At 39.8% G+C, this 25,897-nt stretch overlaps 1 protein-coding gene and 1 pseudogene across 1 annotated transcript; both read right to left on the reverse strand.

Annotated features, from left to right (window-relative positions):
- Positions 1–469: 469 nt before the first annotated feature.
- On the reverse strand, positions 470–24,069 carry LOC145404342 (solute carrier family 35 member F6-like). Its single transcript, XM_080275864.1, has 10 exons — positions 23,955–24,069; positions 7,580–7,680; positions 6,743–6,831; positions 6,384–6,501; positions 5,439–5,609; positions 5,058–5,168; positions 3,235–3,390; positions 2,824–2,978; positions 1,476–1,618; positions 470–719 (listed from the first exon to the last, which is right to left on the reverse strand). Exons 1-10 carry the CDS (start codon positions 24,029–24,031, stop codon positions 650–652), a joined length of 1,191 nt encoding a protein of 396 aa, XP_080131990.1. The 5' UTR covers positions 24,032–24,069; the 3' UTR covers positions 470–649.
- LOC145404562 (5S ribosomal RNA) lies at positions 4,385–4,502 on the reverse strand (annotated as a pseudogene).
- Positions 24,070–25,897: the final 1,828 nt, after the last annotated feature.

Here is a 25,897-nt window from a genome sequence, read left to right on the forward strand (position 1 = left end):
ATTCAGCCAACATTCTCATAATATTTCTCTAGTGCACAACACCAATATGTCAATACATACTGCCCGTTTCCATTTTATAATACCATACAACCAGCCACCTGTTACTATATTCATTGTATAAAAGATATTAGTAACAATAGGAAAATAAGAGAATACTGCAGACAAGGCTGGGTCTGCTTTGATGACTGTAGTGAATCCTTTGTATTTCGTGACTGGGGTTCACAAATGCTTACAGCTCGTGACTGGGATTTGGGAGTGCTTGTATCTAGTGACTGGGGTTAGTGAGTGCTTGTATCTCGTAACTGGGGTTAGTGAGTGCTTGTATCTAGTGACTGGGGTTAGTGAGTGCTTGTATCTCGTAACTGGGGTTTGTGAGGGCTGGCAAGCTCCTTACTACAACTTGATCTTTGAGTGATAAGACACAGGGTGATTTTTTAGTGCACACTCTAGGGGGGGAAAATGCGTCTCACCATACGGGAAATATGGTCAGTGGTAAGTAGTAAGTTCTGAAAGTAACTGTTTGTCTTTTTATCTTCCAAACACCCACTTACATACACCCCTTACAATAAGTTCTAAACCGAGTGTAAGAGGGGAGAGTGTGTTTTGATGGACGAGATGGAAGTAATCGGGAGATACAAACCTTCCTATCTTACAGAGGTTCTACGGTGAGATTTGGGTTGTCTTTCCCGTCTTTGGTGTCTATTGTCACCTCATCCGCTCTGAAATGGAGAAGGAAGGCTGTATGGTACTTACTGGGTTATGACTGGTTACAAAGTATAGGTTATCACAAGCCTCAAAATTACACCCCTTCACTATGAAAGCTACTTCATTCAAGCTCCCAGAACCTTGGTTCCAACTTACAAACCTAACTATCCATTAATGCCTATCCCACCATAATGCTACTCCCACTCCTTCCTTTTTGACTACTACATCATTTCTCCAAGCTCACTGTACTACTTTTATCATCTCCCCCTCCTTGCTCTGCATCCTTCCTTGGTACTCCTACCCTAATGCATAGCTGCTGTCCCATTCTATCCCTCATCCGATCCCAAACTCCTAACTCACCACACTGTTTTTCCTATCCCATTCCCCTAGTCCAATGCATCCTTTCTCCTACTCCATTTTCCTACTTCATTGCATCCCTCTATCTATCCTATAATCCTAACCCACTATGTCCCATCTCCTACCCCTTGATCCTAACCTATCACAACTCCTATTCCTTACCCCTTTTTTATTGTCCCTCTTATTTCTTTCTCTTGGCTCACTGTACTCCTCATCTTACTCCTACTCCTATCCTAATGTCCTTTCTCATGCTCCCTACTACTAGCCCACCATATTTCTCCTATCCCTCACTCCTTAATTAGAGTACATTTAATGTCCCTTACTCCTTGCCTATTGTATCTGTCCCCCTGTTCCTTATGTTCTCCTATTCCATATGCTTTGCCTATTGGATCCCTCCTCAAGCTTCTTCTCACCTCCCTGAAGATGACGATGGGAGGACAGGTTCTGTGTCCTCAGGTCTTGCATCGTTGATCCAGCCCATGCGTCGGAAGAATGGGAAGATGATGACATCATTGTACAGGAACACCCCAATTGTGTAGATGATGAAACCAACCAGCTGTGCAAGGAAAACTGGGATGCTATACTGAAAAACAGTCATGTCAGGTGTATAATCTGTCATATCAGAATTTCCATTAAAGCTATGATGATGACTGTACAAACTGTCTCATCAGATTTTTCACCAAAACCAGGATGTCAGTTACACAGTTTGTCACTGAAATACTATCAAAATTATGATGCCAGCTACAAAAATCTGTTACACAGTCACTCTCATCTTAAATGTCGGGACCAACTGCCTGGCCCCGGGCTCCTAAGCTCCTCATGGGGCAATGTAGGATTGGATGATGGATGGATGGATGGATGAAGATCTATCATCAGTGTTTCACAAATGAGTCCAACAATGTTGGAACAATAATAAAAGCACCATTTAAATGTAAGAGTACCAAATATCTGTGTGTTAAAGATCAGCATCCTCCACATTAGTAATACAGCTGTGACACTTAGGTAGGTGTGTGGGAGAAAAGTATTGTAAAGACATTTCACAAAATATCTGTGAAGTACACACACAAGTCAGCATACATACTGTACAAACAAAGAAAAGAAATATAAAGCACTACATACATAGTAATATTCTTAGTCCTCTCCATCTTCACAAAACAAAGCATCAGTCCATTCCATTTTGTGATTAATGATAATAATCTCTAACCAAACCTACTGTAGGGTAAAAACCAATGTCATCAATGAAGCAAACAGTAAGTACAGATATGGTGTCCACTGCATAATTAGTATTATCTTCTTTATTCATTTGATGCAGCACTCCCAAATAATAATCAAAATTTTCATCACAATCCATTAATGTTGTTTTAGAAGGAAATGAATGTAATGAGATTGAGAATAGTGAGATGGAGTGTAGTATAGTGAGGGATGGTGCAATGAGTACTGATTTTAATGGAGCCTGGGTTGGCTAAGGCAATTTGGACCATAAAAGAATGCAATGGAGTAACCTGGTGAAGTACTGTAAAGACCTTAATGTGGAAAAGACAGCCTCTGTTGGCAGAGCAAGGAACATACATGACAAGGTCCTAAAGAGGTGCCAATGGGCTTGGGACATTAATTAAAATAATGCAGTAGACTGTGCAACCTGGAAAGCAGCCATCAAGTGGGGGGGGGGGGGGGAAGAGAGGCTGATCTACACTAGCATGGAAAACTGATTAACAAAAATGTATGAACGGTAAATGTAATTACAAAGACAATCCCTCTAACCTGCAGCCACTGGAAGAACTGCCAGCCGATGGCAAGGGATAGAAGCCAGATGATGAGTGTACGGACAGAGTCATTGACCATGCGGGTAGTGGCAGACAGCTCCTTCGTCACACTAACACCCGCAAAGTTGAAGAATGAGATGCTGAAGATGTTCACTGGAATGGAGCACACAAACAAGATTAGACATTTCACTAAATGCAGTATATAAAATCTTGTCTAACTGGATATCCAGTCTCAGGATGCTAAATGAGATGGGGGCAGACAAGCAACATTAGGTACTTTTGAGGAATAATTTTCCGTATCTGGATCTGAAGTGACATGCCCAAGAGATGATTGACTCACATAGCTGGGGGTTGATGAGTTGCCAGGCAAAATAACAGAAATGATACTTCTATGAGGCAGTTAACTCACATAGGAGAGGGGCGAGGAGTTGTGGGTAGTTTGAAATCTGAGTGAAAGCATCAGGGATGTCCTCCAACACACCCCTGGGGTTGGTGCTGAAGATGCCACCAGGGATCCAGTTGAAGGGCACCAGCAGGATTGTGATTATTGTGAAGCCCATGATGCCTGTAATGATGAAGGGTGTTCAGTCTTGCATGACTGTGACTACCATGAAGTCCATGATGCCTGTAATGATGGTGGACATTTAATACTTCATGGGTGATTGATCTTGAACCCCATGACACCTGCAATGATAACGGTGTTCAACAGGATACTGCATGGCATGGATGGTGTAGAGGAGAGAAGATTGGGAGGAGGAGAAAACTAGGTGAGGAGGAATGAGATGAAGCCAAGCTGATAAAACGAGCATAGGAAGAAAATAACAGTTGGGTGGCAGTGAAAGAACACAAGAAAATAAACGAGTTAGAGGAAAGGTATATTAAAAGAGGACAAGGTCAGATAGATGTAAGAGACAAGATGCAAGAGGAGTGCAACATAAGACCAAAAGAGACAACAATAATGTAAGAGGAAAGATTAAAGAGGAGTGCAATATAAGACCAAAAGAGACAACAATATTGACTTCTGAATGAAGGGCAAAAGAGCTGAAACAATGGAAACTAAAATGAACAAGAAAACTGAAGAGTAAGAGTACCAATGATCCTCTGTGACCAAGGGCAATTGCTCAACAGTGAAATACAGGCATCTATATCTTACATCACAACACTTCATGAACATTTTGCACTTCAGTCCCTGTGAAACATACATACTCTGCCAAAACTAGGGTGAATGAGTGTGAGTGAAGACAGTCAGTTCTTGACTGAGGTCAAGAGTGTGTGCGAGCAAAATGCAGCTCTAGGTGAAACAAACGATACTATACATATTTCTGATAATGAATAAACAAATTAGAAACACAATAAACAATCAATTCTGATTTCAAGACAGTTTAAAAATGAATCACAAGCAACTTTAAGTGGTGAAAACATGCTAATTCATCAGCTTAATAATATTCATTCATTGCCAGACGCCATGTATCCCAAACGGGGTGGCCAAGGGCTTAGAGTTAATTGTTTTACAGGGAGGGGCACTAATCCTCCACCAACCCCACTTGACACGTAGGGATGCCAACAGCATCTGGTGTTCCCCGGTGGTCACCCATCCAAGTACTAACCAGACCCAACATTGCTTAACTTCGCTGATCGGACGGGAAGCGGTGTACTCAACGTGGTATGGTAATATAGCTACTTAAAAAATTACAGAAGGAAACAAAGGACTAACTGTAAATTATTATTAACACCACCCACATCTGACCCTAACTTCGCATTATGGTATATCAACAGGGTTGGTGGGATTCAGTGAGGTTAAACATACAATAACTGGTAAAAAACAGAGGGCAGTAAGGTGATGGTTACTGAGAGAGGTGACTTGCTGTGTGATGTGATGGTGAATAAAGAGAACTGAACCAGAAGATTTTAAATTCCCAAATGAACTCACTGAGAAAAGGGGTAGATGTGTCCTGTATGTAATGTAGAGCAGTTTAAGGATAATATTTGGTCATTCCTATTGACAGCCTTGAAATAAAACAAGAGGACTGAGAATGGAGACTGCATAAAAAGGAATGAATGAATAAATGAATGAGTGATAAAAGGAAGAAGGAAGAAAGGAAGGCAGGAAAAAAGGTAGAAAGGAAGAAGCAACGAAAGGAAGGCAGGAAAAAAGATAGATAGGAACAAAGGAGGGAGGGAAGGAAGGAAGGAACGAAGGAGTGTGTGTGTGTCAGCATTCATGAGACTAACCTTCCCAGCCCACAGCAAGGAGAGGTGGGACATCATGCTTGGTGACAAACTTCTCCTCCACCACCATCTGTGTGGCAGTGATGATCTGGGCTGCCACAATCATCAGGTCACCTACAATACACCATAATACACATACATTCATTAACATATGCTTCTGACTGCTACATAATGAGTTACCAAAAAAATACAATACATCAATGTCATTATCTATCTACTTTAATCCCAGAAAGGGTGGCCACAAACGAATTGCCCCAGTGTCACTCTGTACTCTTTTTACACTGATAACAAATTGGTGATTAAGCAAATGAATGTAAAAATAGGCACATTATATCAATGACTTACTGTATCTAATGGGTATACTGTACTGTAATTTAATCGTACCTGTGATAATTCCATTGGTGGTATATCCTTCAATGTTCTCTCCAATGAAGTCTGAGACACCCACCACTACTAGACCACCGATCAGGATGGCGATGCCCAGCCACTGGAAATACCGCAGCTTGCGTCCCAGGAATGCCACGGAGAACAGCCCCGTGAACACAATGACAGCACCTTTAAAAAGAGCAAACAGTTCTTAAATCACCATCACTGTCATCATCATAAGTTTTCCAACCATCATCGTAAAAAGGGTGTCTTAAACTCAGCAGGGATATGGAACTCTGACTGTGCAGTAAGATTAACTGACACTACTGCTGTCATCATGAACATCATCATCATCATCATCATCATCATTATAATCATCATCCTTGTCAAATATTAAATTTAAAATATTGCCATAATCATATTTAAAAAAAAAAAAAAAAAAAAAAGATAGGGTTCAGAAATAGAGAGAGGAAGTATAAAGGTAGAACTATTAATGATGCGTCCAATGAATTTATTCACACAGTCATTCACTCATCATGCAAGCCTAAATTTTGGCTTCACCTCTAGGGCAAGACTCATCCACTTTTTTTTTTTTTTTTTTTTTTTTTTCCTGTGCACTTCAGAACAGCTTGAGAGACAGAGCCATTACATCAATTACAAAGCTGCCTATAAAAGTGCAACCCTTGTCACATACTGTACATCTCCAAACATACTTCATAGTGCAAACAGTATCCATTTTAATCCCATGTCATTTCCTTAGCTTTCTCAGTTTTCATACCTTGTTTTCTCACACTTACCATACCCATCCACTGACATCTTTCACCTTTGAATTCATTTGCATAAAGCCCTCTCTACACACCCTCAGCAGGTTTATACCATATAATCAGACTCTTCTATTCTTTTATCATAAGACCTTCTTACTCTGTCTCTTTCACAACTGCTGTGCATCTTATTCTATCTGACCTCTCAACATCTGGAAGGAGCTGGCATATGTGAGGACAAGACCCATGTACATCGTAGAGGTAGCCAGGGCATCACAGCAGGCGGGGATAAGGAAGATTTGTTTGGGGAAATTGGTGTTCTGTCGGGGCAACAAATACCAGCAAAAATAAGCATATAGGACTCATGCACCAACTATTTTAATCAGATTAAACCCCTAAAGTACTGTACATTAGTATCATTTTTACATTTCTCTGATAATATTATTTGACTTAGGAGAGAAACCCCTTCATGTAAAGGGAACTGAAATGATCTCTATTAGTCTCTTGAATACAATGACGCTGCATCATTCTGGTTATCTTTGAACAATCTGCATCATTTACCTCTCGTTCAGAGGGTGACATCTCCATCTGTGCCCGCCGCCGATCTCTGTATCTCCTACAACATCTAAAGACATAAAATGCGATCATACCTGAAAGTAAATATATATACAGTATATATATATATATATATATATAATACACTTCAAACAGATCTGTTGTTTAAGCAGAAAAGCAAGCACAATAACAAACTGATATCTATGAATAGTTATCATTAGCTATAAATCCCTGCAACTGTAAAGTGTTTACCCTCATGAAGTTTCATCAGTACCAAGAACAAACACTTGGATAGAGCTCTTCAGAAATCTGACAAACTGACTTTTAAGTGCTGCACAATTTTTTCATGAGTGCTAAGGCACACTGCAGCCAACAGTTTACTACAAAATTAGTACGTAACATATAGAAACTATTAACTTGTTTGTATGATGATGAAAACACTTATTCTCTATTTATGATCAATACATAAAGCATTAAAATAGCTGGTTCTTTCGACATGTCAATCTACCTCAGATCTTACTCGTCCATGGTGCTCCTCATCAATAAAAGGCAAGTTTTCCTGTTGTTTTTCCTTGAACACTTCACTTCTTCTACTGCAGTACTCAACTTCATATGGCAACCCATTGACCTATATACTGCTGAACTATATTTTCCCCTCTTCGGTGAAAATTCTCCCCTGCATTCTCTTTCATAGTCGATGAATATTTGCAAAGACATATATCTTTTGCAAAATATATTTTAGTAAGTACAGTCCTAGCAATGACTTTATCAATGGTATCAATGCTCCTCATCAAGCCTCCATGTACTGGAAAGTCCTACGTGAATGTAAAAGAGAATACGCACACATTATCTCTCCTATAAACATGCCCTCTGTCTGGAAGTATGGATGGTTGAAGGCGACCTCTTCCCCTGCACTGTTCTCTGCTTCCATTGTATCTGCCCATCTGCAACCACCAGTAAGGCATGTTAAAGGAATAAACAAAGTTACAAGACTGTGTTCATCAAAGTAAATAAATGCTTAATCCATTCACATCAAGGATGTTATCTGCAGTTTATTACTGCTGCCACCTGCTGCCTTTATTCAGCTTTAGGAAAGACTACTTGTAAAGAAACAGTCAATGAAAACTATATCTGACCTTTCTACTTTACTGATTTATTCTTGCTACCTCAAATTGAATTCTATTCAATTTTGGGGTGGCTGTTGCAGTGAAGGGGTAAGTGAAGGCTGTATCTAACCTCACATATTCAGAAAACTCTCTCCAAAGCTGAATACAAGTGCCTGAAGATAGCATGATTAAATTTATGTCATCAAACTGAAGGAGTTAGTTTCTCCTAAACTAAATATAATTTGGATATATCAAGAATGAAATATAACGTATAACATTGAACTGAAAGGATCAGGATGCACAATGCCTGAGAGGTGCCAACAATATAAGAGCTGTAAAGATATGTACTGTTATTATTATCTTATTATTAACACCAATAAGCAGTTAATAACCAGATATGCCAAGATATGATGCACGAATGATAAACGTATAGTAATAAAAAAGTGTTACTATCACGATTATCATTAACAGCAATATGCATTTAATACCCAGATATGCCACGATATGACGCATGAATGATAAACATAGTACAGTAATACTAATTTAAAAAAAAAAAAAATGTTATTATCACAATTATCATTATTACCATTAACATTACAATCAACAAACAGTTTACGTAACCAAAATCCAGATAAGTCACGTAAAGAAAGATGTCTGGCTATTATAAAACAGCTCTTAACAAGTATCTCTTATCATCACAAAGGTCACTCACTCATCAAGGTCAACAAGTTTTTTTTTTTTCCTTTCACAACAGTACTGTACAATAATAGATGATATACTATCTATCTATCTATTGCCAGATTTAATAATTTTACTCCAGCTACCACTAGATGACTTTATTCAGATTAAGGACCAAAAATAGCAAAGGAATTAATGATGGCTATATCTATCCTCTCTACTAGAAACAGTCCCTCCTAAGTTGCATAAAACTCCCTGGAAGTAAAAAGATTAAAATCAAATGAACATCATCATATCAAAAATTTTTAATCCCATCTGCCCGTTTTTTTTTTAGTGGCGACCATCATCCACTCACTTGATGTAGTTCTGCCTACTTCTTCCTTAGCCTTTATCATTCGTTTTCTGTGCCTGCCCTCCTCTCTTCTTATATCTCTAATCTTTCCTGACACTTCTTTCCTTTACAGGTGGCTTTACATTGAGTGACAAGCCAAATGGTTTCCTGTAAGCCAAGAAACCATTTACAATGCTGGGTGGTAACCATATAACCAACCCATACGTGCTCCCTACATGTCAACAAGTGGGTTGGTGGAGGGTTAGTGCACCTCCCCGTAAAACCAGTAACTCAAAGTCTAATGGCCACCCCTTACGGGATTATGGCGTCTGGCAATAGACAGATAGAGAATTAACCACTTCAGCCTGGGACATTTACTTACATTAACTTTATTCTTGTTATAATTTGACATTTTTATTTAGGTTTGAGAGATCATTCATACTGCAGAGGTTTCATGAAAATTGAGTCTAACTCCTTAAATGCATCAAACTTCCCTCAGGTCCTTCCTACTGTAGGTAAATTATTTCATCTCCTGTTAGGAATTAAAATAATAATAATAATATTGATACTGATGATACTACTATCACTACTACTACTACTACTACTACTAATCATCATCATCAACATCTGGACCTCCTTTCCCACCCTAGGGCAGGGTGAGGAGTGGCAACATCCAGACAGCCCAAGTCTGCCCAATCCAATGGACCATGCTTCCATTCACTCATCATTCAAGCCCCCAGAATCATAATAATTATAATTATCTATCTATCCATCTATAGCCAGATGCCATAATCCCTTAACAGGTGGCCATTTGTCTTTGAGTTAGTTGTTTTTCAGGGGGGCACTAACCCTTTGCCAACACACTTGCTGCCACATAGGGAACACGGATGGTTTGGCTATATGGTTTCCACCCAGTGTTATAATTGGTTTCCTAGCTTACAGGAAACAATTAGGATTGTCACTCAAAGTAATGCCACCTGAGAAAGAAAGAAGAGTAACAAAAAGTGACAGGAAAGATTGGAGAGACAGGAAGAGAGGAGGGCAGACACAGAAAAAGAAGGATAAAAGTGAAGGAAGAAGTAGGCAGCATTACATCAAATAAGTGGATGATGGCCGCCACCACCTACCACTATAACAATAATAATAATAATAATTATTCATTCTCATCTTAAATGTCAGGACCAACTGCCTAGCCCCGGCCTCCTACGCTTTTCATGGGGCAACGTAGGATTAGATGATGGATGGATGGATGGATGGATTATTATTATTATTATAACAATACAGTAATACAAAATTATCAATGTAGTGAAAAGGTTGTAAATAAAAAACATAATGACTTACTATTAAAACATCAAGTAGCTAAACATTCACACACAGAAAATGTTTTAACTACAGAAGCATTAAAGCTCAAAATCATGACTAGCTTCAGCACAGAACGATAGGCAAGGAGCACTGCAGTATTCAGATTGGAGAAATCTAACCAAATAAAAATAGGAAAGGCCATTTCAGGGAAATTATTTGGGTGAAATTTATGAATGGCTGACTGAGAATTTTATTCTGCTAAAGAGAACTCAATGCAATAAAATGGTCAACCCCTTCAGAATTATGGCATTTTAAATTATTCCTGCTACTTCCTGATGATTCTATCTGCCTCAGGATAGACTGGAGAGGTTAACTATAAAACTGTTTAACTCCTTCAGTATTACAAACTTCTGAAGCTGCCTGTACAATACCTAAATCATTTATTATATATACAGTATATATATATAAAAAAAAAAAGCAAATCAGACAAATGTTAAACGGAACTGTCAAGTAGCTTGACAAATAAATGAATAAATAAATAAATCATAATGTAGAGATTAGGTCGAAAAAATGAATAAGACTCAAGATTATCACATGCCGTACGGAGTAGAATACTGCTGTAGGTGATAAGTAACATGTAAAAGTGCCTATCAGTCTTGTAAATCTTATCTGGTCACAAACACATCACACCTTATCAACGACACTGGACATGCTGTGTAATCCACAGAGATTTACGAGTCACCCTGAAGATCATCACTTCATGAGTATGTGAATTCCTTTGGTGTTCTACATTACTGTACAATAAACAACATTTAGACACTTATATCCTAGTGCAATAGGGCATCTGAGTTAGGAAAAAAAACAAATCAAGACAACATAATTGAATATGATGATGTAAGGTGGTTGGGACACATGGAAATCCTTGACAGAGGATGACTATGACATGACTGATAAAGGCTGCTTTGTTCTTATACAGTTCATTCAACTGTCCAGTCATCCTCTTCCTCCTCCTCTCTTCTCAGTGTGCTATTTCACTCTTTTTTTCCACAAAGAATACAGTCTTTCTCTTCCAGTGGTATCCTCAGTCTCACTTTCCAAGACTTCGTATTTTCTATCACCCTATCTATATGTATCAATTGAAAATACCCATATTGTATAATCTCAGTGTTTCATGGCCAGTTCCATGCTGTCCTTATTATCAACTGCATTTTCTTCCTTTCTTTCTTGTTTAATCGTGGCAGGCACTTCTACCTTTCAGAATTAACCCATTCTCACCAAACCTGTACACTATGACCAGCCTATGACCTAGATGTGTCAGCAAGGTTTGGTTGCTTGGAAACTACTCACTGCCTAGTAACAGCCGAAAACCCACTTTCTTTGTACTTTTCATGTTTTGAGTTGCAGAAGTATTACTAGTGGGCACAGAATGCTCTAACTTCTTTAGGCATAATCTTGAGGTCATTCCCAATCGGAAGTGTACAATCCACTGTTCTCCTCTCTCCTCTAATTTTCGAGTGGGAACCCTGCAAAGATTGGCCTCAGTGTCCCTAGCAACCAGTACCGGTTTTCAAAAATGTCCCCCTAGTTCCCCAGCAGCTCAATGGAATTGAATGAAACTTTGCATGCTTATAGACACTAACTAGTACTACAACTTTCTATCATACATCTATGTACTACATAGGCCAGGTCAGGGGTCAAAGGTCATCAAATGTGAAAACGATGAAAACAGTTAAAGTCATAGCTCTGCTCGCGCAAAAAAACTACTGCTCCGAAGACTATTAAGCGACGGCCATGATTCTTCAATGGGATGTTGCACTGGAGTACCTCCATACAAAAATGATATTTAGTGTTGAAACTCACTTCCAGTTGCTGGCAGCGCCACCTAGAAACTGTACCTCTGGTGGTGTAAATTTCAAACTCCCTAGCTCCAAAATGAGTGAATGGAATCGAATGAAAGTTTGCATGCTTATAGACGTTAAAGCGTACTACAAGTGTGCCTGTCCATGCATGACCTATAACCGTTAGGTTAGGGGTTAAAGGTCATCAAGTGAAGAAAATATGAAAAGTGCTAAAACTATGACCTTGCTCGCGTGAAATGTTAAGGCTCCGAATATTATTAAGTCAAGGCCATGATTCTTGGGTGGAATGTTGCACTGGAGTATCTCCATGTTGAAATGACTTTTAGTATCGAAACTCACTTCCGGTTGCTGACAATGCTTGGTCTGCTTAGAGATATCCATCATTGCCTAGGAGCTTGTCTCTTTATCTTTTCAGAATATCTAATGGCAATGCATGGTCTTCACTACAACATTCACAAAATAATGCCAGTAAAAAAAAGGAAAGAGGTAGTGTACTAAAACATGTGGCACAATGTATTACAGTATACACTACTGGTAACATGGTACAATATGACAAAATCTAAGATGCTGCTCTCACTGTACAGAACATATTGGGATTTACACTGTGCTGGTCTAATTAAGGTCTAAGCTGTGGGGAATCCTCTTCAGACATCTTGAATTTTTCATGATGCACGAAGCCATTAAGAAGTGAGTTCCTCTTCGAAGAACATTCAAGTTATATTTTTTACCACTTAAATTCAGTGCCATGGCTCTAATAAGTTTAATCTTGCCAATATTTTCCTTGGTATACAATTTTTTGAAGTGACAGATTATATACAACCTTCATATACCCCATCACTACCAGGATCCTCTCCTCTGCTGAATAAAATCATCTGGGGGCAGCAAGAATACAGTACAGTGATATGAAAATGATGTACTCTGACTATAGTGATCTAGTTCTGGGAGGTGGGTTCTCAAGCAAAATACTCCACTATACTATCTTACTCCTGACACATTATGTTGCAAAGTATGAAGTAAACGAAAACAATACAGCATGGCACTAAGCATTATTTAATTTATGCATGAAAGTACAATCTCCCTACGTGTCAAGTGGGGTTGGTGGAGGATTAGTGCCCCTCCCTGTAAAACAATTAACTCTAAGCCTTGGCCACCCCGTTTGGGATACATAGCGTCTGGCAATGAATGAATGAATGAAAAATGAAAGTACAGGATAAAATAGAAAATTTACTATTATCCCTTTCCCGTTTCCCCCCCCCCCCCAAATTCTTACTACCTCCAGACAATTTTATTCAGCGAGACTTCTTATGGTGAAGGGGGCATATGAAGGTTAGATATATTCTCCCCAGTATAAAAGTCTCTCCTAAGCTGAATACAATGGTCAATAATACAGAAATAAAACATATACATCTCTGTACTGAGGGAGTTAATCATACCTTCTCTATGTATATTCTTATCTGTACAATGAAAATCCACATTAATTTATTCTCTTCTGTACAGCGTCACTTTGAGAAAAAAAAGAAAAAGAAAAAAAAAAAATCTTATTACTTCCAGATGATTTTATACAGCTTTGGGGATGAACTTTTGTGGCAAAAAGGATGATGAAGGCTACATCAAACCTTCTCCAATAAATAAAATCTTTCCTATGCTAAGTAAAACTACCTTGTGGGGACAAGATAAAAGTATAAAAGACATCCTGGTGGTGAAGGGCGTATCAGCCATTTAACCCTCTGGACATGATATACGGTACCTGCATATACATCACATTTCATTTATATTAGGTGACTTTTTTCATATCAAAGAAACCTACCACAGAGAAAAGGTAAAAGACTATTTTCATTAATATTTTGGTTTAGAAAAAAGAATTAAAGGCAATTTTCATTAACCTTAACAACCAAAAGGCATCATTTATACTGTATTTTACCCTTGTTACTGTAACTCCACATGGCTTTACTAAACTTACGAGGGAATACCTAATGAAGGGGATAGATATAGCCTTCATTAACCACCTATGTACAAAAGGGTTTTATTAAGTTAAAGAAAATCATCTGGAGGAAGCAACAATAAAACAAGGAATATATCTTCCGGCTACTGGAGTTAAAAGACTGGGCTGTCCCCAAATATTATAAGGTAAGGGGGATGCCATGGATGAGGTGGAGGGATGGAGTGGAGAGGTATATGATAGGGGTGTGTGAGCTGGGGGGAGGGCACCGAAATGACAGGGGATAGGGCGACATGGAAGTGACTTGTTTGTGGCCACCCCTTACTGGATTGAGGTATCTGGCAATAGAAAGATAGACAGGCAGATTCCGCAGAACTGGTACTGAAAATTTTGGCAAAACTAATAAATAAGCTTTAAAAGACTGAATAGGTAAAAAAGTGTTTTTAGTGGCAATATACACCATTTCATGTATATCCAATAGACAATTCTGTACAGAACTCCCCTGAAACTGAGTTCCCCATGGTAACAAAACATGCAAGGTAAAATCATTCACCCTGAAGGTTCGAACATGGGATTCAGCATTGCTTGCAAAGTACGGTACTAGAGCTATGAAAGTCTTGTGTAGGCTCCAGCCAAAATTCACTTGACAGACTTAGACAGAACAAGTTCTCGTTATGGCTTGACTCAGCTTAAATTGAACTGTCTTAGCCTCTACTACCTACATGCAAAATATCTGACTAACAGGTCAACTTGAAGTATGTTACTGGATAAAACTAGTGTCAAAATTTCTACCTTATCCCCGTGGAAATTTAAAATCAAATTATCGTGGGATATGGCACCTCTGGTACTAAATCCCTGTATACATCCATACAATTCAATCAATGACCTCTTCACTGGTGAGGGTGGGGGTGGGTCTCTCCTAAGTTTAGTAAAATCAACTAGTGGTAGCATGAGTACAATACCTACATCAACACTGTAGTGAACTTAATAGCAAAAAACAATTACATAAATAAATACAGTAAAAGTCCTATCATTAGGCATCTTCGGAACCATGCAGGTGCCAAAAGAGCAGAAACTGCCGAATGGCCAGGAAAACCTGCCAAAAGGTTTCTAGCAATCATGGTTGATCACCTCAATGCAATCACAGTGTCTAGCCTGTATTATTTATTAGTCAACCCTAAGCACTAAATCGGCCTTCTGCTTCTTAAGGTCGTATACAGTGGAGGAGCTCACACTGAAATCTTCCATCATCTTTTTTCTAGGAACACCCGCCTTCAATTTTTTCAATAATTCAATCTTCTTGGTGATAGTCAGCAACTTATGGGTGCATTTTTTCACAACACCAGTAGGCTTTCCAGTAGTAGCGGCCATAGCGCAACATGAGAACAATAGGATGTCCGTAAAATAGCACAACAAGGTCTCCAAACATCTGAAAGGTCCCACACAGAAAGCCAGACACTCATGAGTCATGATGGCCAATGGCGCATGCAGTGTTGGCAAGCAGAAATCTTCAAAAGTGCTAAAGTCAACTTTAAAATGCACTAAGCTGTAGGTGAACTGTTCAAACTTTCGTGCTAAACTGGACTTCAAAACGCGCTAGATATAGCAGAAAATCTAATATTTATCGGCACTAAATTATTATGAAAAGTGCTAGATCTAGCACCAGCAGTGCCAAATTGGCCGACTGGCTCAGCCTTCATGCCGGAAGAGCAAAGAACTTTCATAATGGGACTATTTATGAAAACTGCGGAAAGACCATAAGACTAGCTGCCGTGTGAGAGGTCTTTTACTCTAAGTAAATAAAATATATATCAATAAATAAAACAGCACTTCATAAAGAGGATCTACTGTAATTAGATACTGCATTGTGCTACATTCATAACTGACAATATTTCACAGTGTAAGACGATGTACTACTTGACCTGATGATCCCATAATTAAATTTATCATCAGGTATCCAATTTACTTCTCACAGCCTCTCATACCAGGTTCGATATATTCTCCCCAGTATAAAAAGTCTCTCCTCAGACAGCATTTTTCACTGACACTGAAATTACCAAAATTGTTATTCAGATGTTTCTGTTTTTCACACAAACTCATCAAACACCAATATTAGGCATAAAAACAAACTGATGAGCATTTCTAAAAAAGAGAAAAAGAAAAAAAATGAGAAAGTAAGATAGAGACAATGAACAGCTTACTAATGACTTACTTTGTTGACATGGTATTAATAACACCAGTGAACACCTGGAGAATGGAGAGAAATATCTGGTGTGGTGTCCAAGCCATTGTGACTCGGTTATTGCAATGCTTCGCACAAACAAATAGACTATAAAAAAAATAAACCAAAAGTGTACGCCACTGACAGAAAACCACCACTTTTCCTCATATAATACAGAAACTCCCGACTCAGACTATGAAACCAAAGACTGCCTTGGTTCAAGTGAAGGGCTCTTGAATGGTCAGCTAAAAAGTACCCTCCACTCCTCTCCCCACAATGTACCTCCACCCCTACCCCTCCTCAGTATCACTGATAGCTTAAAGTATGGCCTCCACCAATCTCGCTTATCAGATCCTTCCTCCTATCTTCTTTACCGACCACTTGAAGTTTCTTGTAACAACATCCACGCATCCATAATCCAATCTTGCACTACCCCATCAGGAGCATACTGTTCTGGGTGGTAATCTTTTTAGTCCTAATACTGAAAGTATACCTACATGCCCCTGAGTGGTATTACAGTATACACCTGTAAACAATAAATCCCAAACCTCCCTTGGATCCTAACCTTTATGTGCCACATCTGGTTAGAGTGACTAAATTAAATAATCACTATGCATCCCCATGTTGGTAACGTACTGTAATTACCAGCTGGAAACCACTTAGTTTGTCATTCTGCATAGCAAAACCAAAAGGGGGCATTACATATGGTTAGCAGATAAGCTCAGTAATTCTTGTCTTCTAATATTCCAACCATCTATTTCTCTGCTGCCTGATGCGATGTCACACCCTCTACCAAGTGAACCTGATGAAGGGATTGCCAGGAATTTCTGCTCCTATACAGCAACATCTTCTCCTCCTAAAAACAGGGTTCAGTACAATACAGTGCTGAACCCAAACATAAACATAAAGAACTTTATCAGTTACCTATCTATCTATCTATCTATTGCCAGACACCTTAATCTCATAAGCGGCAGCCACAAACAAATCACCTCCACATCACCCTGACCCCCACCATTTCAATGCCCTGCTCCCAACTCATACCCCCCTCTCTCATAGGCTAGACCTCTCAACTCCATCCCTCCATCTCATCCTCGGCCTCCCCTTCCCTCTCCCCCCCCTCCACCTCACTCACATACACTCTCCTCATCAGCCTCTCCATCCTCTCCACATGGCCAAACAACCTCAATGGGTTTCTCCAAACACTTCCTATCACATTCACATCTACACCACAAAGCTAAGACATAACCAAAGCAAACTTTCAATGAATAGCTACCCAGTACTGTATTGTTTGTGCCTATGAATCTGCTGCAACTATAGTTCCTTCACCTTAACATGGTCCAGATTTTCTTCCTTTTGCGGCTTATTATATAGAGCTAAATCAGTGGCAGAAAAAGACTACATTGGCAGACTAGAGCAGAGTTTTGTAGACGTATGTGAGTGTTGTGCCTTAAGAGTAAATGTACAAAAGAGTAAAATGATTGTTACTGAGAGAGAAGATGACTCCCAGTGTGATGTTACAGTGAATGGAAAGAGACTGGAACTGGTGAGAGAGTTCAAATACCTGTGTACAGCAATAGAAAGGAGAGGAAAATGTGCAAAAGATGTGGAGAGTAGAGTCACACAGGGAGGGAAAGTGGCTGGTGCTGTGAAGGCCTTGATAAGGAACAGAGGCTTGACTGTTGCAGCTGCACAAGGCTTACATGAAGGAGTGTTGGTGCCAACTTTAATATACGGATGGGAGACCATGGTGTAGCACGAAAATGAAAGTCAAGAGTAAGAGAAGTGGAGATGGAACTGCTGAGGAATGTGTCTGGGGCACAGAGAGTGGATGGGATACAGAAAAATGTGATTTGTGAAAGATGCAGAGGAAGGAAGTCTGCAGACACCAGAATCGAAGAGTGTAGTGAGATGAGATCATGTGGAGGATGGATGACAATACACAGTGGTAAAAAACATATACCTAAGCGAATCTGAAGGGGGGAGGAGATGAGGTAGGCCAAGAAGAAGGTGGAGGAATTTGATGGATGAGTGTGTGAGGAAGAGAGGTATGGAAGTTGGTGAGGCTAAGGGACTGACAAGAGACAGAGCTGGATGGATGAATTTTGTGAGGAGAAGCACAGAACCTGGGATTTGGCACCCCTTTTTAACATGACAGCATTCGGATTGGCTCTAGCAGATAGGCATACGTGGAGTTACAAAATGTGGTGAAATTTTTTGGCCAATCTGATGGAGCCAAGATTCTGAGGGCTTGAATTGTGAGTGAATGGAAGCGTGGCCTACTGAACTGGGCAAACTTTGGCTGTCTGGATGTTGCTACTTCTCACCCTGCCCAACTGTAAGGGTGGGAAAGAATGTCCATATGATGAAAATGATGGTATCATTACAACTCAATATTCAAGATGGAGAGGTGATGGTTTTAGGCCAAATTAGTATATAAAGGATATGGCTACCATACATCCCAATACACCTGAAATATGTTGTCAAAGTTACATTCTGTTTTATGACATATGATCAAATTACATGTTATGTGCTGTCATTAAACCAGGGCTGAACAATATGAAGATGAAAAATTACTGAAAGATTACTGTGATTAATTACAGTGCAGAGTTATAATAATAATAATACAAATCACGATGGCTACTGTGAAAGGCACTGATAACATCCAAGCTCTGCAACTTCAACCACTATAAACACTGAGCAGTGATCTTGCTTCACCTATCTCTACTTTAACCCTTTTCATGTCAATGATTTCCCTCAGCTGAATAATATCCAATGGTAGTAACCATAATAGTATACTTCTGTGGGTTAAAAGTAGCTACAACAGTTCAACACTTTATCAATGGACAGTATTTCTAGGGCTTAAACGGAAATGCTCCACAACCTCATAAAACCACTACACTCTAACTAACAGAAGGAATACCATCAAGTTCAGAAAAATGGATGCTTATCAGTGGAAATGCCAGATACAGTACAACATGACCAATGCTAGTGCCTGTCCTAACTCTCAATCCAGCAAACTTTATATTTCAGCTTACTTTGTCGACATGGTGTTTATGACTCCTGTGACAACCTGGAGGAGGGAAATTGCTACTTGATATGGTGTCCACCCCATGGCTGCTGAATTCTATTCCACTGCTGGATACAAAAGCACACAAAAATCAATGAGCTTCCTTCAGGCACAGTTTTCCCTCACTAATATGAATGGATACAAGTTTGAAATGTGCCCAGTCAATCCAAGGGACCAACTGCCTCAGTGGCCTAGGCTCTAGTGGTTATCTTGTCTTCCCCTGTCTTCCCCACATGTCAACCCCACCAACCCTTATCACAAGCACCCCTCCCAAGTTTTCTGTTCACTTTCCACAATCTACACACCTCTTAGACTACTTTCAATCTGTGCATCCATCAATAAAGCACCTTTGTTACAGTGGTCAGAGTTCCCCAACTGGAGTGTAGTCTAGCAATGTACATAGGTTCAATCCCCATGCGGTGACTGAAGGTTTATCTGCGATTGGTATGTAATGCCATCATGGGAAGTATACCGCTTACCTGGCCTTGGGCCCCTGCACCTCCAAGGAAGGTAATATGGGACTGGCAATGACTATTTTATCTACCCATAATTTGATCACAGTTACTTATCAGAAAACATTTACCATTATCTACACGTATTCTCACATGTGCAAACTTTCTCTAACTCCTTCAATACAATGATGTCCTTTATCTACAATACTTTCTGCCAGTATCTCACTGTCAGTATTTTTTTTTTTTTTTTTTTTTCTCACTGGGCCCTATCTCACCCCATCTTAGGATGGGAAAGGTCTGGATGACGGTGATGATGATGATGGTTTACTGCTATCGCCAGACAAATCCATTCAACTTAAGAGATCCCTTGTGTAAACAAAGGGTCAATGAAGACTATATCTAAGCACTCCAGTTCAAGGGTGGTAGGTGGTGGCAACCACCATCCACTCACTTCACGTAGCGTTGTCTACTTCTTACACCTTTATCATTTTTCTTTCTTTTTTTCTTTTACTCTGCTCCTATCTCTTACTGCACTGTTTCTCCCACCCTTCCTGTCACTTATTAATCTTCTTCCACTTTGGGTGGCTTTCCTCTATGTGACATGCCTAATGATTTCCTGTAGCCAAGGAAACCATTTACAATACTGCATGGTAACCATAATACCAATATACCAGTCCTGTATGAGACAGCCCTAGCATGTATTCAGTATGGATGGTGGATGTTAGTGCCAAAGTGGCGACATGTAGAGGCGTATGATATGTAGGAGGGCTACTGGGCCTTGCTAGCAGGCTGTGAAGTCTATGCCCAGAGTAGGACACATTATATATATATATATAACAAAATATATGTACAGTAATGTAACAGGGTGATGTGGAGCCTACTGTGCTGCCTATTAACTGGACGGAAAGATGCAAATGTGGCTGGCATCCATCCAAGAACAAACCTCCACATACTTCCCCTTTTCTCGCTGTGGCAAGGTGATGTCAACCAAAAGGGAACATCCATTCACTGCAAGGAATGGTCCTGCTGGGGAGGATCTTTGCCATTAGATGGGGGTGTTCAGCCAGAGAGACCAGGGTTACTCAACAACAACTCCAGTTTGAAGTCTCTCTGAAGCTGAATAAAAGTCTACTAGTTGCATGGATCTAATAAGGTGACATTAAAGTGAATGGGTTAAATCAATATACTTGTACATGCATTACTCTCTGGTCATTGTGAACAGCTCTGTATGAATCATTACACTTTACTATACTTGTAACTTTTGAGTCATTAGAAATAATAAATTCGCCGGTAATCTTGAGTATCGCACCTTATCTACCCTGTATTTTTAGTACAGTGGGCTCGCACAGTATGCGAGTGGATGGGCGGTCCATGACCTCACGCACCGTGATTTCGCGTACTGTGAATACATAATCTTATGGGAAAAATAACAAACGGGCAGGACCCTCTCAAACCTTGATATTTTTTTTAACCTTGGAGACATAACAGAAGGAAAATTTTAAAGACGTATATTACAGAAATATAACCAACAAAAATATGGTCAGTCACCTTAAAAACAGTAGACAACAGGCCTGATGGACTTAAATAGCAGGAGTTCTGAGGTGTGGCAACACACTTAGAGTGGCCCCGCCGCACCACGCATGTTTAACGGTTGCCAATGTTGTATTATTCCAGGCTTTGATAAAGAAATTTACAGTCTGTCAAATGTTATATTTCTTCCAGAATGCAGCAACAGTCATTGTGGTAAGGGTTGCAGGGATGCCAGGTGAATCAGGTGGGGCTGTGGAGGTGGAGGGGGAGGTGGCTGGTGGGTAAGGTGGGGCAGTGGAGGTGGAGGGGATGGCGGCGGGCGAGTCAGAGGACGTGGTGAGGGAAGGATCCTACTCCTTGCTACTGCTCACATTTTTGGCAATTTCCTTCATCTTTTCTTGTTTGTCTGTTTCATTCCTCATCTTGTTATGGACATATTTGCAGTATAACAACTTGGCATTCACGAAATAACCGTTGTTCAAGTGAATCCAAATGTCATTACAGAAACTGGATATCTATTCTAACTTACTGTTATTGCTGAAAACGTTATTGTCGAAGTCGTTATTGGTGAGATCATACTGTAGACTCCTCTTGAGCACCATCCCCACGAGCCTCTAACGTCATGATGGGTGACTTGAATGGGGGTGGGTGGGTTTCATGGTCTGGGAAAATAGCGGTTTTGGGCCACTCCTTGCCTCCGCCTCGTGTATTGTGGGCTAACTCGTGCATTCAAAGTTTTATGGTTATGATTTTAGTCACTCGTGTACTATGCAATTCGCGTACTGTGATCACGCATACTGTGTGAGCCCACTGTTTAGTGACAATTTTCCCTTATCTATATATTCACAGAACAAGACTGTAAAGCATGATAATTAGTTGATTTCTCTGTCACACAACAACTAAATTACCAACCAAACCAATATTATACATAAATTTTGATTTTATGCATTTCCTGAGGTACACATGCTGTGTATTGCAACTGTCTTCCAGCACGTAACTGGCAACATAATGTGCTATGCAGCTGTCAATGGCCAGTAAGGTAAAACCGACAAAGACCATCACACTGTATACATTAATAAATGGTAAAATCAAATCTCAAATCACTTCCTTTAAGGCGCAGATGGCCAACGCTAGGCTACCAGACCTCTGTACACACAAGCGTGGATTACCAGTCTATTCCCAACAATGGGATTACTTGACAGAAAACCTCATCATCTCATACAGGCTGAATTCACTCTCGTGGCAGGGCAGTCAGTCCAACTATAGCATTATAACCACTTCATAACCAGACCACATACAAGGACTACAAAGAATACCACATTGCATCCTATGGTAGATTTATTCAGTTATACAATATGGAGCAAATATAATACAGTACTTCCTTCCTGCCCTAACTCTCTCACAACTACCAGGTATGATTTTTTTTTTTTTAATACTTAATCATGCAATTAGCAGACTACCTTATTCAACGGGGAAAGAATTTTTGAAGTGGGGTGGTTACATATATGTAACCTTCATTATCTTCCTTCTCTGCTTTGTAGTTCTCTTACACTGAATAATATGATATAGATATACAGATCTAAGAATATAAGAAAGGTATCATCATACTGAAGGGGGTAATTAATACACATTTCTATGGTTACAAAAAACAAACACATGAAGATCAGACCAATGACTCTGAGATGTAAAAATAAGGGGCAATTTTGAAATTCTGCATAATGAAAATGTAAAATATAACATACTTAAAACTTAAGGAAATGTTTCACCATCCATTCACTCAATGTAGTGCTGCTCTCAGGTGTGTGTCCTTTCCTCTCCTCCCTCTTTTCCTTCCTTCCTCTTCTGTCATTCTTTACTTCATGCTTTCCTCGTCCTTCTGCCTACACGTGACTTTACACTCCCTCTCTTTGGTCTTTCTTTCCACCATTCTTCCCTGTTCCTTCTGCCTATGGGTGACTCTACACTAAGTGACAAGTCCAATGGTTTCCTGTTCACCAGGAAACCATTTACTATGCTGGGTGGTAACCATATAACCAAATTATGGCACCTGGTGGTTTTGTGGGTAATTGCAGCACTCCAATCGGATTTAGCTGGTGAAGGTTTATATCCAAGGGATGGTTGGGGTTACTGCTCACATAATGCCACTCAGGGATGATTGAGGCTGATCACTCTCATCTTATATGTCAGGACCAACTTGCCTAGTCCCTGGCTCTTATGCTCCTCATGGGGCAATGTAGGATTGGATGATGGATGGATGAATTATATCTACTGAAAGCTACAACTCATTTTAACAGAAGACAAAATCAGCAGAAGGTACAGTAGCAACCCACAGCCTACTGCTTTACTGAATGAGAAATTATAAATAGATCTTGGAAAAACCATTGTATACCTTTTCAAGAACTGAAGAAGAAAAGTTGATATATGCAGTCCTTATGTATTCCAAGGCGCTGGATATGTTTTTAAATGATTCTGTGGTTATTTACAAAGAAGAGGTCTACAGTTCCCCATTACAGTAATGAAAACCCACAATCATATCTAAGGTACTCCTCAGGTAATATTCAAGCATCATGGAAAAACCCACACACAGGCACAATACATTAGTTCTGAAACAGAAAAGATGATGAAATATACAATGTGCGTTGTATCACATGACCCTGAATGGAGAGGTCAGCGAAACCACCCACACAAAGCTTGTACCTCGACCCCATTTCAGCCTCCCTCCCGCCAACTTACTTCGTGGATAATGTGTTAATGGAACCGAAGCCGATCTGCATGAGCGAAATGATGATAAGTCTGACGGTCCAGGCCATGGTGGAGTAGCTGCGTGAGTGGTGAAGGACACTGCTTGTAGAGACTAGATCCTCCCCACACTGACTCAGGATCAGCTGGCGTGACAAACTGACTCATCTTGGATTCTGGGTACAAATAAGACTTGCCCAGCTAATGAAATTTAACCACATAGACTTCACTAAATACCATTATTTTTGCTTGAAGTGGATCAGTATTTTAATGAAAAAGTACATCTTTGCCTATTCATACGTTCTTTGTAGCTGTTCCTTTTCCGAGATTGTAAAACTTAATGGTTCTCTGTTATCACAGGGGAAACAGTAAACAAAGGTGGATATTTACAGTACATGAATTTCAAAGTTTGTGACTGTGGAAAGAAAAATAAGGTAAGAAAAGCACAAAACATCATATCATTAAAATAAGTACTAAATTTTAATTTCCGTCATATACCTAGCTGGGTCTGTCGCTTAGTCCGAACTTCGGACTTCCGGTATGGCTGGTCGCGGAAATGTGAGGGTCGTGGTGATGATGATGGTCTTGCCCTTCGCGGTTTTGGGAAGGAAACCCCAGTTAGAACACTAGATTACTTTGGTCATCTTGAGGAGGTGACGATAGAAGCGTTAAAATAGTCGTGGTTAGCACTGGCTACTGCAGATATGGGGATAACAGGATGCCTGCTGACACATTACAATGTTAACTGCGGGAACCAAATATTTCTATTAACCATGGTGTTTTCATGTAAATATTATGAGGGTAATGGTTGTGGTAATGGTACCCTAGTGAGTCACGGTGGTGGTATTGGCAATAATGGAAGTGAGAAAACTACATGGCAGAACTGAAGAAATTAGTTAACACATAGGCCTATTTCTCTCTCTCTCTCTCTCTCTCTCTCTCTCTCTCTCTCTCTCTCTAATCTCCAAACCAAACTCGGATAAGGTAGCCAGATTGAAGCACTCGACTGATAACGCTTATCTTTATAAGTTAACGAGGCTAAGGAGGGAGCCCGCTTTGAGAGAGAGAGAGAGAGAGAGAGAGAGAGAGAGAGAGAGATAAGGTGATAAAGATACTGAATAGGATAGGAAAGGTGCCAAGGTTTTAGCAATAATAATAATAATAATAATATTAATAATAGTAAAAATAATATAACAATAATAATAATAATAATAACAAAAATAAGGAGGAGAAGGATGAGGAAGAGCTGTGATGCAGCTGCTATATGAAACAAAGCCGATTGATTGAGTGATTACTACTACTACTACTACTACTACTACTACTAGCAGTAATAATAACTACTACTACTGACACTGTGGGGAGGGGGGGTTAATCATGTGAGTCTAACTTTTTATCATTCCTGTACTATCTGTCATTGGGGGGGTGGGGGGGGTTGGTGATGTGGTGTGGGCAGCTGGATTGTTATCACATTATCAGGGGTCATTCTGTTTACCTGCACTCTATCATCATTATCTCTCTCTCTCTCTCTCTCTCTCTCTCTCTCTCTCGACGATTTCACTTCGATGACGGCCTTGTATCTCGTTCTTTTTACCTCCAGACAATTTTATTCAGCTTAGGAGATTTTTTTTTTCGACCTGAAGGGGTTAGACACAGCCTTCATTAACCCCTCCAGTGAGAGGTTCATATCCTGAATGCTGAGCAAAATCGTCTGGAGGTAGTAAGCATAAAATGCCATCGCACTGAAGGGGCGTGGAGGGAAATGATAAGTAGTAGTAGTAGTCGTAGAAACAGCAGCAGCAATAGTAGTATTAGTAGTACTGGTAGTAGTGGTGGTGGCAGTAGTAGTAGTAGTAGTAGTAGTAATAAAGTATTGGTGATGGTGGTGATAGTAGTAGTAGTAGTAGTAGTAGTAGTAGTAGTAGTAGTAGTAGTAGTAG

Source organism: Coenobita brevimanus, chromosome 63, assembly GCF_032717465.1.
Source record: "Coenobita brevimanus isolate Jiangsu-jjx chromosome 63, ASM3271746v2, whole genome shotgun sequence".
In the NCBI taxonomy this organism is placed as follows: domain Eukaryota; kingdom Metazoa; phylum Arthropoda; class Malacostraca; order Decapoda; family Coenobitidae; genus Coenobita; species Coenobita brevimanus.

Coding starts and splice junctions, on each gene's coding strand:
- LOC145404342 (XM_080275864.1), bottom strand. CDS start 24,031: ATGGCCTGGACCGTCAGACTTATCATCATTTCGCTCATGCAGATCGGC. Junction 6,502..6,742: donor TGTCACCCTCTGAACGAGAG/GTAAATGATGCA, acceptor TTGCCCCGACAG/AACACCAATTTCCCCAAACA. Junction 5,169..5,438: donor CACCAATGGAATTATCACAG/GTACGATTAAAT, acceptor GGTGTATTGTAG/GTGACCTGATGATTGTGGCA.